Here is a 15450-nt window from a genome sequence, read left to right on the forward strand (position 1 = left end):
TATGCTAGGCTAATTTGAACGAGTCATCTACCTTAACTTTTATCCTGTTCGCTTTCTCCAAGGTCATACATTAACCTGCCCTAGATAATTTTCAGAAACTTCCATGCCTCGGTACGTAAAAATTGATACCCCTGTCAACTTCTGTTCACATGGTCTTGTCCCACTATTTAATTTTCTTTAACCAAACCCATCAAGGATATCAGTCATAATGATCTCTACAAGCTCATTAAACACAGTTACTTTAGCCTTTTGGATAAGGATCTAGTGCACGCTTTCATAATTTTGTCCACAGCTTTACCCAGCACTATATATATCTCTCAAAGTTAACAGTTCTCAATGCCTAGCTAGACTAAAATCCAAAGCAAAAGAAGTTTCAAAGAAGTTTCAAGTTTCAACTTCAGGTGCAAAACAACTGAAGGGAGAGAAAGAAAGAAAGCAAGAATGGTACCTATCACTACACTCTTCTTCTATCTCATCTGCTCACTTCGATTCTTCTCAAACCCTTCTCAACCCTTAACATTTATCTCTGGCTTTGCTGCTGACAATCCAGTGGCTTTTTTGCCATTGGGTTTTGGTTTTGTCATCCCAGATATCGCTACCTTTTTGTAAAATTTTACTCTGCTTGAGCTTGCCTAATGTTAGAGTACGTGATTAATTTGTGTGTAAAATAAGGTCGTTCATATACTTGAAGCAAGTTTTTACAAGGCTGCGCGTGACTATGGAACAGACATGGAGACTGGCTTTACTGATCATACTACCTTCGGATGCACGAGTCCTGGCCTCTCCACATGTCATTTTACTTGTACTTATTTTATTATTTGCTCCGAAGTTGTAAAATACTCCTATATATTAGTGTATGTATATTACTGTGGGAGTGTTTGAAGATAGTTTGATTCAGCTATCTCTGTATAATATCTTTTAATAAAACGAAGAACTTCTATATGATTAGAATACTACCTTTTTTTTGTCTCTTTTTTTATGTCTACTTAAAAAAAAATAATTTATATTATTAAAATTTAACTGAAATTAATTTCAAACAAAATTCAAAATAATAATGATATATAAATTAAATTTAACAACTTACCTTAAGAAGTGCTAATCAATTAAGCTACTAAGTTCTGAAAGTTCCGAGGGTCGATAATATGGTGGGTTAAGGCATGAACTTTTGGGTTTATGTCATGCTTCAGATCGATGAGTCCATCATTTGAATCCTTGTGAATGTCGTTACAGAACCTGAGAGAGGGAATAATTATTACAGTTGGCAAAACTTTTAATGTCACAATAGCATTTAGCACGAGCATGGATGATGGACCACGGAATTTAGATTCCTTTTGACCCAAACAATAACAATTTGAAAAGAAATTCCTTAATTAAGTTCTAAAATGTTCTGCAGAATGTTTACAATAGACCAGTGAACCACCCTTTTAGGTCATTGATGGCTTCAAAGCAAAGTTGAGAGTCTCATTCTATGATAATGTCTCTGAATTCTTCTAAAATGTCTAGCTGCAAAGCCCATAGAATAGCTTCTGCTTCTGCTTCTGCCTCAAAGGATCACAGGAGAATAGGAGATGTTATTGTTACCTTCATCCCAAGCTTTTAATCAGTTTCCCCTTTATCATTCCTGGCCACAACAGGTAAGGTCAGAGTTCATGACAAAAACACATACATTGAGTTTAATCATACCTGTAGTGGGGCAATGCCAATAAAACTATACAAGTGATTCTTTTTGCTTTGAGTTGTTTTTATGTCTATATCTACAGAACTAAGGTATTGATTGGTTCTCCATTCTACATTTCTGATAATTTGCACTAAGGTTTACTACCTTGGAGCAGTCATGAGCCATTTAGTTCCTCAAATACCAGATTGCCTCACATCTGTCTATGTTTGCATTGCTATATATGGAGAGGAAGACAACTCTTAGACCACCCTTGCATCCAAACCAAATGGCCTAGCTAAGGGGAACTCAAGAAAGAGATCAATGCGTGACTCATTAGTTTCACTGCATATATAGGGCAATTGGAATAGGTTTGCTCCATTCTCCTACCCAAAATTACCCCTGATTGGCAAGCAGTCATTTCCAGCCTCTTAAAGATTAATAGCAACGCTTAATACACAAAAAATTCACAATACATACTATAACAGTTGAGTTGATAAGTTTTTACTAGTTCTTATCTAAATCTATTATTGATAATTTGCCACGTTAGTTGGGTGTGAAATTTATTATTAATTTTTTTTTTTTTGCGTGTTTATGGACTTTCACTAAGATTAAAGTTATTGAGGCGAGTTGTAGTTATTGAGGCGAGTTTCATTTAATAAATCAACAATTTCCGCCGTATTAAATTCATCTAAGTAATGGGCTGTTACCATTACCATATCTCTCTAGCACGACGCCCATAAGTTAGAGCTTATCGTCCCGAACATTCTGATCCAATACAAATCCTAATTCCTCTGTGAATTCAATTCATCAATCGAGCTTCCAATTTTGCTAAGCAGAGAGAGTGAGAGAAGAGAAAAATGATTCATCTTTTGGCGGCTAGGTGGATCAGTTTTACATTGATGTGGATAAGATGCGAATTATGAGGAGCAGTTTCTCTGCATTTAATTAATTTTGAAGCTTCTGGGAGTTGTGGCTTGTGGGACAAACAAGGTTTTTTTATGGCGAACCATATCATGAACAAACATATTATTGCTTATGACAGTGAGCAAATCCCCCCTCCCAAAAAAAGATCCTTTTTTTTAAGGAGAATATTTTGGGTTTTGCTGGTTTTGTTAATGAATTGGCTTTTACAATGGATCTGAAATTTTTTCACAGTTTTCCTAAATCTCTTTCTCTCTCTCTGCAAATTTAATTTAATCATAATTTGTTGATATTACAGGTTGAGAAATACCCCCAATAACTTGCACAGATTTGGTATAGTGGATCCTTACCTCTTAACTCTTAATTTAAGTAATTTTTGGCTTTGGGTTGAATTTTGAATTTGCTTCATATGAGATTCATGGATTTCCTGGAACTGCTTTAGTATTATCTAGTTCTGTGCAGTTGCTTTTGCTTTTAGTTTTTGGGTTTGTTTTTTCTTTTTTATTTTCAAATAAATAATGCCAACCTTTCTTCTAATATTATTTCTTACCAGTTTTCTTTCAGATCATACAATTATAAATTTGTACTTCAATGCGTGTTTTAAAATATTAGATCAAGTATCTTCAAGTTGTGTGATTTGTTGATTCTTATTCATGATGAAATTTGAGATTTTTCTTAAAGCCAAAGAATATTGAATTTGATGATTTGAATGGCATATTTAACTCACACTTAAAAAAAAAGTAGAAGAATGGCATATTGAGTTATTGACAGCCTTTGGGTTATTTTATTCAGAAGAATATCGTGACTTATTTGAGTTTTTTCCCCTCTTTCAGATTGGGTTGATGAAGAAGAGTACAGATTTTTGCAGAGCAGTTTGTAGTTGAATCTATTCTGGAAGTAACAAGACTTTGTAAATGATAAATTAGTGAACCATATTCAGTAAAGTTTTCATTAAGGCATGTTAATTTTAAACCAAAATGTTCTGTTGTTTAGACTATAGTTATTAATGCTTAAGAAAATAGTGCTGATTTATTTTCATGGGATTAATCATAACTTTCTCATGTGTCTCAATGGTTGATTTATTTTCATGGAATTAATTATAACTTTATCATGTGTCCCAATGGTTGTTGCATCATTTGGCAGTCATTGTGAGTATGACATGTTAGTTCTCAATATTTTGTAATTTTGTCAAATTTTTTATTTGGAGAATTTCCACTATTTCAATCATCATTAAGTTTTGGAGCTACAACAGGATGATCATCTTGACTGCCAGCAAAGAAATTCAACTTTTTTGGAAGGAAAAAACTCACTAGTCATGATGGATTGCAAACATAACAGAGCATATGATATCTATGAGTCAAAGTAATAGTAATAGAATGGTAATTTTGAATGTGCCAGATGTAATTATAAATGAATGTTGAACATCAACTAATGGGGTAGCATGTAGCTTCCCTAACATCAACTTTGGCTCTGTAAACTGCTAACTATTTTTATTTGTTAATGGGTGCTCTTAAGGTAATGGTTAATGATCTACTTTAGGAAAGTTTTGATACAATTTTTATGAGAAATGAAAAAAGTTATCAAAACATTAATTTTTTTTTTCCCATAAAAACTTTTTTTAAATGAATTGTTAACCATTGTTGAGGGCCATTTGTGGAAGTCCAGCAGACAGAAAAGCCTAATAATAAGGGCCACAAAGAATTGACAAGATAAAAAGCAAAAAACCCATTAGGTCCAAGCGGCAGGAATAATGGATCACAGGCCCAATAAATAAATAAATGGGTCTTAAAGAGGCAAGCAGGCTCAAGGAAGCCAGGAAAGAAAGAAGTAGCATCCCATGGGCAGAATATGAGGTAGAAAAGTGAGAAAGAGCCGCCGCAGGCCCAAGGCAATTGTAAACTAAGAGAGTAAGGAATTTATGGTAGGCCCATGAACTCCAAAAATAAGGATAAGGTTATTGGGCCGGGGAAGCCCAATGAAGTTAGTAAAAAGCCCATGGGAGTGTGGAATTAGCAAACGGGCCGAGGAAGCTCAAAGAAAGCAATCAGACCACGGATGTCCAAAGGAAAAGCCCAAAGGGACATAGGAGTCCATAAGTAAAAGCAAAACAGTGCCTATAATAGGCCACTGAGAAAAGGGATAAATGGCTGGCCCAAAAGGAGGTCTAGCAGGATTAAGTTATTACAGCAGGAATAACAATTCAACGTGGCAGGCAGTAAAGAAAATCAAAACTAGGCCAAAGAAATGTAAAGCCCACTATCATACGAGGCCTAGCTCCTGAATGGAGCGAAAAACCAAAGAAAGGCCCACATGAAAGGCCAGGAAACGCAGACGGAGAGTCTCCAGATCACGGCAGACGCATGAGCAGCAGGCAAACTCTTGGACATATCTGAAAGGGAAGCACGCGCAAGGCCCAGGCACCACCAGCCTATACCCAGCCAATATAGGACATGGTGGGGCCATGGGCCAGAGGCAAGAGGTAAAAGGGGTATGGTTTGGTGGTGGGGAGAGGGGAAAAGATCTATTTGCGGCTCCTGCTCAAGCCCTTTTGGGAGGTACATCCTGCTGGGATGACAGACCACCCAAAAGAGGCAAGTTTGAGGGGGAATCGTTGGGTGCATGCCTTGAGGGTGGAGAGAGAGAGCATTTATACTGTGGCAGGAAAGAAGTGCTACGGTAGGGGGGAGAACTGAAAAACCTGCCTCTGTCTGGCAAGAGTAAGTGGCACACACCTTTGGTGGTCAGCAAGTACGCCCAGACCAGACAGAGGCGGTTAAGGGGCAAAATAGTAAAACCTTGGTTGCAGCAGGCGCTATAAAAAGGCTCTTGCCGTGCCCTGTAAAGGGGATCGAAAAACAGAGTATATTTTCTTGAGTAAAAAGGAGAAAACAGAGCAAGAAGAAAGGGAAAGGATAAGAAAGAAAACAGAAAAGAAAAGAAAGGAAAACTAAGAAAAAAAAGGAGAGTTGGTTCAAATAGGGCATGCACCCATAGATCGTTTTCTCTCTCTCCCCCTCTGAATCTCACCTTCTTCCCAAAACGCAAACAAAGACTCTTTTCTTTTGGGCAATAGCCATTCAGGTCTGACTCCCTCAGAGCCATTAATCCCCACGGCAGGATCCTTTTCTTGGGTGGTTATTTGCATTGAGAAGAGGCGTTCTCTCCTCTTTGGCCTTGCTGCGGCAGACTAAGCTTAAAACTTAATTTATTTCCATTTAAATTAGCCAGTATTATTTTCTTCATTCTTCTCTGTGATTGATATCCTTATGGCTGTAATTGTGCTTTATTAGCAGGGAATACATGGTCGTTTATTTAAATAAGTCAAAATACTCTGTTTCAATTATTATTATATCTACCTGCCGTAACTCGTCTGCAACAGTTCTGCTTGCCGTAAATTTGCTCCTGACAGACAAGGCATAAGTTTGTGCACAAACCGGCCCCAGCTCCCTTATTCAAAAACACCGGGGCCCATCACCGCAGGAGGCAGCCCAACCCATCATCGCAGGAGGCAGCCCAGCTCATTACCGCAGGAGGCAGCCTAACATACCATATCATACAAAAAAGGCCCCTACAACCATTACCCTAAGGGTATCCGTTAGCATCTCCCTTAAAAAAAATGTTGTGAAGCCTGAAGCATGAAATTTTGTGTTGATCTCTTCAATTACTATTTTGGCTTTGGAGAAACTGATTGGGTTTTCAGCATGGAAATCTAAACTCACTTTACCCATTTAACTTAGAAATTTATGGAGATCTCTAGAGTGACCAACAAGCTTTCGTCAATTGCCACTAGTAGCTCCTACAAACAAGATTTGGAAGAGATGTAGAGTCTCCCATTAGCTATGGCGAATATCTAAAAGATCACTATTCTCTCAATTGTTATGCTACACTTGTGAATTTATATGTGATCGTTCATTAATAGCTAGTTTGGATGGAAGGAGAGACTACTCTCCGTTTTGAACCTAGGACTTCATATATATATATATATATATATATATATTTTTGAGTAAAGGACTTTATGGATGTTTTTAAAGCTTTAAGAAGTTTTTTATTTTTATTTTTTGATAATCAAAGCTTTAAGTAGTATTAGAACAACTCATATACCTCTCAAATTTTTTTTTGAGAATCAAATACCTCTCAATTTAAGATAATGTTTAACGATGATGCGAAGGAAATGGGAATACAGTCAGCAACAAAACGCCGCACTGTTGAGTTTATGGAAACGACATGTCACTGAAATAGACTGTTGTGTCTTGGTTTCTAAAACAAAAGATATCGTCGTGTTATAATATTTTGTAAGGGATCGTTGCCATACATCTCTAGACTCTAATGCGACACTCATTGACATTTTTAACTTCGATATTTATCGACACAAAAAAGTTAGAAATGATCTTCCTGTACTTTTGGCCCGTTCCGGCTACGCAACTTCCAAGTGACAAAGACAAAGTGAACTTCAATTTGAATAACAGAGAGAGAGAGAACTTTTGGACCCGTTCCGGCTACGCAACTTCCGAGTTACAAAGACAAAGTGAACTTCAATTTGAGTAACACAGAGAGAGAGAGAGAGAGAGAGATGCATCTAATTCCGTCGAAGATGATCAGGGACTCGTTCAAGCATGATTACCTGGTAAAGCTTGAATGGAACCTTGAAAGAATGAAAAGGAAAAAACAGTCTCAGAAACAGAAACTGTTGGATAACGAAGAAGAAGCTGTCACTCTCACACCCAAACCCAGTTCGGAGATTTGTTGTGGGCCCCGTATGGTTTGCAAACAGATATTGATCGCTCTCAATAGTATTTTCTGTTGTACTGGTAAATTCTATTTTAGATTTTCCTTGTGTTTTGGAGCTTAATTTGGATTGAGGTTTTTTCATGTGGGTTTTTGATTGTTTTTGTATACTGTGTCTCTTTTTTGAGATGGGTATTATGAATTGATTGAATGATTGTGTGTGTTGAGGGATTTGATTCTACTAGCCTCTGTTCTTTGGCTTGGTAGCTTTGTATGATACGGTTATTAATTGTTTGTTGTATGTTGTAATTTTGTGGTAGGAAATAACAAGCTTGATAATGAGCCAATTTTGTAGCATGATGTGTTTGAAGATGAATTGTAGAGATTGGTTGTCATGGTTGAAAACATAATTGATAGCACAATGAACCTTAAATATTTGTTGTGTGGAACCTGTTAACTTTCCAAGTAGTTGACACAAGGCAGTGTGGTTCAGATAATGTATGGACTTGGCATGGCCACCACCTAGCATGAACTGTGCTATGCACACAGTGTGGCCTTGGCATGGCCACAACCGTGCACAAAGGGAGGTTATGTTGCCTAACACATGACCAAGTAGGGGTGTACATGGGTCAGGTTGGATTGAGTTGAGGAAATTTTTTTGACCCAACTTACCATGGTGGATCAAAAAAAATTCAACCTAACCTAACCTAACCCATCACATAAGTCTAACCTAACTCCCATGAGTTGGGTTGGGTCGGGTTGAATCCATGGGTTGAAGAATTTTTTTTATTACTATTATTATTATTAAATTGAGTAGAAAAAAATATATCATATTTGCCACCTGAGTTGATAAACAAAATATACATTAATATATAAACTAATATTTCAACTTAGTTGTAAACAAAATATGTTTAAGTATCCAACTGAGTTGATAAACAAAATATAAATGAACTAGTATCCTAATTCATTTATAAACAAAATATACATGAGTTCCTAACTCAGTTATAAACAAAATATATCTAAAATTTTAAAATTTTTTTATTATTAATTATATAATATATTTAAATATATATTAAAAGAACTAATAAGATTTTTTATTATATATGATAGTTGGAATCGGGGAAGTGCTCTACAGCTGGTTTTTTTTCTAAATTTATTAAATATATAATATATTTTAAACATATATTAAAATATGGGTGGGTCAGGTCGGGTTTGTAATTTTATGACCCAAACCCAACTTGACCCGCTATAAATTTTTTTTTTTTTGTAACCCAACCCAACCCACCAAGCCCTAAAAACCGACCCAACCCGGCGGATGGGTCGGGTCTGATCGGGTTGGGTTTGGCGGGTTGGTGGGTTTTCTGCACACCCCTATGCCCAAGGATTATGTAACTCACCAATAAGGTTCCTTTTTTGTGAGAGGGGGGGGGGGGGGGTTGGGTGGTGGGGGAATCTATGTAATGAATCTCAGAGTAGAATCACTGGTCAGACAGAAGAATTTGCTTCGTCCTTGGAGTTGGAATGCATATTATGATGGAGGGAAAGCTCCATATAGGAATGTTCTGTGATCATTACTTCATTAGTATAAGTGATGAGATGTGTGCAGAATGGTCATTTAATTAACTTCTAAGCTTTGAGGAATTGTGGAACAAACAAGGTTATGTTTTTTGGCAAATTGTATGATTAACGTGGACATTATGAACAAACATATTGTTGCTTATCCTAGTGAGAAATGCCCCCTTCCCTCCCTTTTTATTTCCCACTTTTTATTTTGGTTAGAAGAAAAGAAAAGAAAACCAATCCAATTTTTTCTTTCCCACTTTTTATTTTGGTTAGAAGTAGGGATAATATTTGTGGTTTTGATGGTGGCTTGTTCTTTCCAATGGATCTGAAAGATTTTCACAGTTTTTTTTTCCTAAATCTCTTTCTCCCTGTGTGTGTGTGTGTAAATTTTATCATAATTTGATGATATATGTTGAGGAAAATGCCAATAACTTGAACGGTTTGGTAGAGTAAATCCTTGCGTCTTAACAAAACTAATTTGAGTTGGCTTCGGGTTCAATAAGCTGAATTTTGCCTGTTTTAATTGCCTCTGCAAACTACAGTCAAATTATTGGGTATCTTACTATCTCTTATTGTGTGTTTGTGTATCTTGTGCTGCTTCTATGCCTATAATTTACTTCATTGGAGATTCACGGATTTCCTGGAATTGGTTTAGTATTATCTAGTTTTGTGCAGTTGCCTTTTCTTTTAGTTTTTGGGTTTCTTTTTTACATTTTGTTCTTTAGTTGTTTCCTTTTTTTATTTATTTTCAATCTCAATTCATACCTACAATGTAATCAAATCAGTAGTGCCAGCCGTTCTTCTGTTATTATTTCTTACCTGCTTTCTTTCAGATCCTACAATTATAAATTTGTACTTCTATGCATGTTTTGAAATTTTAGATCGAGTGTCTTCAAGTTGTGTGATTTGTAGATTCTTCATCACTATGAGATTTAATGACTTTTCTTAAAGCAACTGAATTTAATGAATTTAACATGGCTTATTGACAGCCTTCGAGTTAATTTATTCATAAGAATATGGTGGCTTATTTGAGTTTTTTTCCCCTCTTTCAGATTATATTGATGGAGATGAGTACTGATGCTTTTGCGGAGCAGTTGGTAGTTGAAACTATCCTGGAAGTAACAAGATTTTGTAAATAATAAATTAGTGAACCAGATTCTGTACAGGTGTTGTTACAGGCATGTTAATTAGGAACCGAATTGTTCTGTTGTGGAAACTATAATCAGATCATTCTTAACAAGATAATCTGATTTATCTTCATTGGATTAAATATGACTTTATCATTGTCTCAGATGGTTGTTGCATCAAATGGTAGTAGTCATAATGAGCACAGTTATGTTATTTCTCATTATTTTGTAATTTTGTCAAACTGCTCATTTGGATAATTTCCTGTATTATTTTACGATCATCTTTTAGTTTTGGAGCCAGAAACTTGGGATTTTGTGCTGTTTCTGTTCTCTTCAATTACTAGTCTGCTGTTTTTGTGCTTGGAGAATCATAGGCCAGTGGGTAGATGGATTATGGATATCGTTATTACCAATGCACTGTAGCCCTATTTGTCACAGCATCCACATTCGATGCAGAAACTTGGGATTTTGTGCTGTTTCTGTTCTCTTCAATTACTAGTCTGCTGTTTTTGTGCTTGGAGAATCATAGGCCAGTGGGTAGATGGATATTGTTATTACCAATGCACTGTAGCCCTATTTGTCACAGCATCCACATTCGATACAGTTATTTTTTTTAGTTACTTGATACCACAAAAAGTTACTTTATCTATTTTACCTATTTACTTTACAAAACATCTAGTATTAGGCTGTGTTTGTTTCATGTAAGTGATTTTCCAGAAAGGAAAATATTTTTAAATGTTTGGTTGCATTTCAAAAAATGTTGTGAAAAATATTTTCTAGTGTTTGGTTGTACGGGTGAAAATGCTATTTTCCTACAAATTTTTCACACGGCAATTCAACCCACGGCAGCAAACTTCGGCAATCAAAAGCCACAACCACCAAAACACCACCACAACAACAACAAAAATCAAAATAACACAGAAAACACATTTTCTCACCTGCCAAACAAATATATGATTTCATCCCTCAATTCAGAAACACAAATAAAACCCAGAAAAAAAAATCATAATCTGGTCAAATTGAGAGAAGAAGGAAGAGAGGGAGGACGATCGGTTTTAGGGTGCGACGATCGCGATCGGGGACGACGAATCGGTGCTGCGATTGCGATCGCGATCGGCGTGAAGGCGAAGTCGAACGGCAAAGTCGAAGGGTGAAGTCGAATGGCGAAGTCGAAGGGTGCGATTGGAAGTCAAACGGCGAAGTTGAAGTCGAACGGCGAAGTCGAACGGCTCTGGGCTTTGGGTTCGATCTCTTTCTGGGTGCGATCTCTCTGGCCGGAGCTTGGCTGGCCGGAGGGGTGTGCTCTCTCTCTCTCTTCTTCCTCTATCTCACTCTCACTCAGAGCTCTCTCTCTCTCTCTATGTTTTCCGGAAAATTGTATTTGAAGGTAAAATAAAAACGGAAAACAATTTACACCCAACACACAGTCAACTGAAAACCATTTCCGAAAAATACATTTTCTATGCGCAACCAAACCCCCGTAAATAGGGAAAAGCATTTCCGGAAGTGATTTTCACCCAAAACAAACACAGCCTTAGTGGATCAATTTTAGCTTTCAACTCAATAAAATAATATATCTATTACAATAAATTAATATATCCAAATAAAAAATAGTGTGAACGCATAAATAAAAAAAGCAGTGTGAACACACAAATGAGTAAAATAATCAAAACAGTGTAAACACACAAATAAATTTATTATTATTATTTTTTTAACCGCATAGCTAAAATATAGGTTTGTCTCTACCATTGTAAGATACATTTTGATATTTTATGGTGTTAAAAATAGCAATATAGCTATTTATCACCACCAAGGTAGATGCTTTTATTTACTTTTGTCATTCTCTTTACTTGAAAGTACCTGCTACATAATTTATGTTTTCTTAGTTTTCACCAAATAGTGTCAAAATTCTGAAAAATTCACCGGCCAGAAAATGATAATCTCCATTTGATTTTAAAAGAGTCTTTTTTTAAGGTAGATATTTAGTATTTCATAAATCTAAATGTAAATAAGGTTTCAAAGTATTTAAAATCTTTAGTATTTTGAGGGTGCAACTCTTCTAATTCATCATGTTTTGGAATTTTAGATGTTCCAAACCTTCGCCATCTTTCATAAACATTGTAAAGATTAGAAAGGAGTTGGTTTTCTATGCCAACATTGTTGATGATGCCTGGATCGTCAGTCAAGGAATTCGTCCAGAGTAGAACCGTCCACGAGTTATCTTGGCTATAAAACAATGGAAAAAGAGACAAGGACACCGATGTGGCATCAGCTTACACGCCTCCGATGGCTAAGTCAGAATAGCTGGTAATGAAAGGAATAGTAAGAGAGTAGTATTCTTGGAGATTATGTTTTTTTATGTACTTGTCCTCTGGCTTCACCAATGGGTATATATAAGATTCTTTCTTCTAGCCGTTGGCCTTGCTTTGATGGTCGGATCATTGCCGGATTTGTAACGCCCATGCAGGATATTAAATAGACAGAACGATCATCCAACGGTACTGAAGACCATTTTTGTGTTTGTGTAACGCTTCATCATAACTGCGGGACGATGGTGAAGCCTCTGTCAGCCAGTTCTTAGTGTCGTCCTTTGTCATCGTCCTTCCACGGTGGACGGATGTTTACTCAGGACTATCAATTGTAGCTTTAGAAAAGGGTCAGTTAGTATAGGCATAAAACTTCCTTAAAACTTAAGAGGGAAGATTTACATCCTGATCAAAACAAGAAAGAGCATGAAACGAAAAAAGAAAGTGCAAGGTTCAAGGCAATAATTTTATTTTATTTTTATTATCCAAAAGGGTTAAGAATTAAGATACAAAGCATGATGATTGGATTGGGATGGCAAAGAATGATGGAGATACTGTTCAAGCAAATTGCTAACGAATAGTTGGACGGTTTTTTTATTTTTATTTTTTGATATAAGATAGAATTCTATTTTAGTCTAATTTAAGTGTATATGTGTGTAAAATTCTTTCCTGGAGACTTGAACTCCAGTTCTTACGCTCCACATTCCACAAGCACTTATATTTATAGAGTGACCATTACACGAAGAGTTTGCAATTTGAACTTTAACACCGACAACAATATCATTCCTTTTAGCAATGAATGCCAATCACGATAAAAACAAGAGCAGGCAAGGATTGGTTAGTTCGTCCTTGCGTCCCAACAACTTCTTGCTACCTCATTAAACAACTCCAACGTCCCTCTTTAATGCAATGCATTTTATAATTGTTTTTAGTCTTTTTAATTTTCCTGATAATTTTGATGGTCGTTCCCTAAAATTAAATGCAGATTAAACATAGGCCTCAACCCTACAAGTAGATTCATTTTTTTATGAGACATGTAGATTCATTTATACCTTAGCTTTTCTACTTTTATATATATACCCACACCTAGGCTTTGGTCCTAAATATTGAGATTCTTTGTTCTTGCCTTACACATAGCATGCTAATATTTAAGATAAATTTGATTTTTTTGAGATAGATACAAATGTTGCTAACTTCACCGTGCGAATTATTTCCTTTTTATATTTGCAAGCGCTATATATGTGGAAAGATGCTAACTGAAGGATAATAATGAAGTACGTAAAATGACTAGACATGTCTAATTTGTTCAATACTTTAAGAAGTGGCTTACAAAAGAAACACCCCCCTTAGTTAAGTTTTAGTTGTACTACATTTGAACAATGAATAAAAGCTAATGCTCCAATTATTAAAATAAGAAAAGAAGAAAAAGTCTTAGATCTTTTTTTTTTTATATAATTTTTTTATATCACATTTCATTTCAATCAAATCTAGGGACATACTCATTCTCCAAAAAAAAAAAAAAAATCTAGGGACATACTATATTTCAAAATTATCAAAACAACAGTTTATTAATAATAGATATCAAAGAGCATCAATAATAATTGTTGAATAGAGCAAATAATTTCTCAACTACAATTATGAAAACATATTATGCAAACCATTGTGTCACTAGAGCAAATAATATATATATAAATTATTTTCTAACAAAAAAAAAAGAAAGACTGGCATATATTAGTAAATGATAGTTTGAATGAAAATAAATTAACTTATTTTTTTAATGTGCATTTTTAATTAAAAATATTCCATAAAAAAAACAAAGCTACTCAAACCAGTAAAATATCACACACAATAAATGGCTCATCATCCAGTCAAGATAACCTTCAACGCCCATGAAAGCAATAAAGGTGGTTGCAACTTACATCTTAAACCAATCTAACGAATCCAAAAACCATTGAGAATTTTGAGAGACAAAAAAAATGGCAGAGCCTCATCCAATCGAAGAAGCGAACGAAGAGAGTCCATTTGGCTCCTTAACACCAGACGAGTTCTACGCGCGTCACTCAGTGAGTCACGGCTCCGAGTACATAACCAACCCTAGAGGTCTCAAGCTCTTCACTCAGTGGTGGACCCCACTCCCTCCAACCAAAACGATCGGAACCCTAGCTCTTGTCCACGGCTTCACCGGCGAGTCCAGCTGGTTCCTCCAACTCACCGCTGTGTATTTCACCAAAGCCGGCTTCGCCACCTGCGCCATCGACCACCAAGGCCACGGCTTCTCCGACGGCCTCAACGCTCATATTCCGGATATCAATCCCGTCGTCGACGACTGTATTTCCTTCTTCACCTCCTTCCGTGCACGCCACGCGCCGTCTTTGCCTTCCTTTCTCTACTCCGAGTCCCTTGGCGGCGCCATCGCGCTTCTCATCACGCTCCGTGAGGGGCGCGTGGGGTTGGACTGGGACGGCCTCGTCCTCAACGGCGCGATGTGTGGAATCAGCGCCAAATTCAAGCCTCCATGGCCTTTGGAGCACTTGCTCTCCCTAGTCGCAGCCTTGGTCCCCACTTGGCGCGTGATTCCCACGCGGGGATCCATTCCGGACGTTTCTTTTAAAGAAGAGTGGAAGCGGAAGCTGGCGCTTGCGAGCCCAAGAAGGACAGTTGCTAGGCCACGCGCCGCCACGGCGCGTGAGCTGATTAGGATTTGTAACGAACTTCAGGGGAGATTCGAGGAGGTTAAGGTGCCTTTGCTTATAGTTCACGGCGGTGAGGACGTGGTTTGTGACCCGGAGAGCGCGGAGGAGTTGTACAAACGCGCCGCGAGTGAGGATAAAACGCTCAAGATATACCCAGGTATGTGGCACCAGTTGGTTGGTGAGCCTAAGGAGAGCGTTGAACTTGTTTTCGGGGACATGTTGGAATGGCTTCGGACCCGCGCTAAACGCGTCTCCAATGCACGCGCCTCTGGTAATGATGGCAGCGCGTAAGTTACAGGAATAAGAAAATGACAGTAATAATGTTAAAAGTTTATACAATATAATGTAGTAACCTATGGCAGGTTTCCATCAAAAAAAAAAAGTAACCTATGGCAGCATGCTGCGTGGCTGGAATTTAGTTGTTAATTAAAATAATGAGTTATATTGTTTTTTTTTTC

General features: G+C 37.0%; 1 protein-coding gene and 1 long non-coding RNA gene across 2 annotated transcripts; both read left to right on the top strand.

Moving 5' to 3' along the window:
- Positions 1-6890: 6890 nt before the first annotated feature.
- LOC126697267 (uncharacterized) lies at positions 6891-10471 on the top strand. Its single transcript, XR_007646173.1, has 2 exons — positions 6891-7386; positions 9919-10471. It is a non-coding gene; the product is annotated as an uncharacterized LOC126697267 (long non-coding RNA).
- Positions 10472-14157: 3686 nt separating this feature from the next.
- On the top strand, positions 14158-15449 carry LOC126697269 (caffeoylshikimate esterase-like). The gene has a single exon (XM_050394182.1). The coding sequence runs from the start codon at positions 14276-14278 to the stop codon at positions 15281-15283; it is 1008 nt and encodes a 335-aa protein (XP_050250139.1). The 5' UTR covers positions 14158-14275; the 3' UTR covers positions 15284-15449.
- Position 15450: the final 1 nt, after the last annotated feature.

Source organism: Quercus robur, chromosome 8 (genome assembly GCF_932294415.1).
Source record: "Quercus robur chromosome 8, dhQueRobu3.1, whole genome shotgun sequence".
NCBI classification, from domain to species: domain Eukaryota; kingdom Viridiplantae; phylum Streptophyta; class Magnoliopsida; order Fagales; family Fagaceae; genus Quercus; species Quercus robur.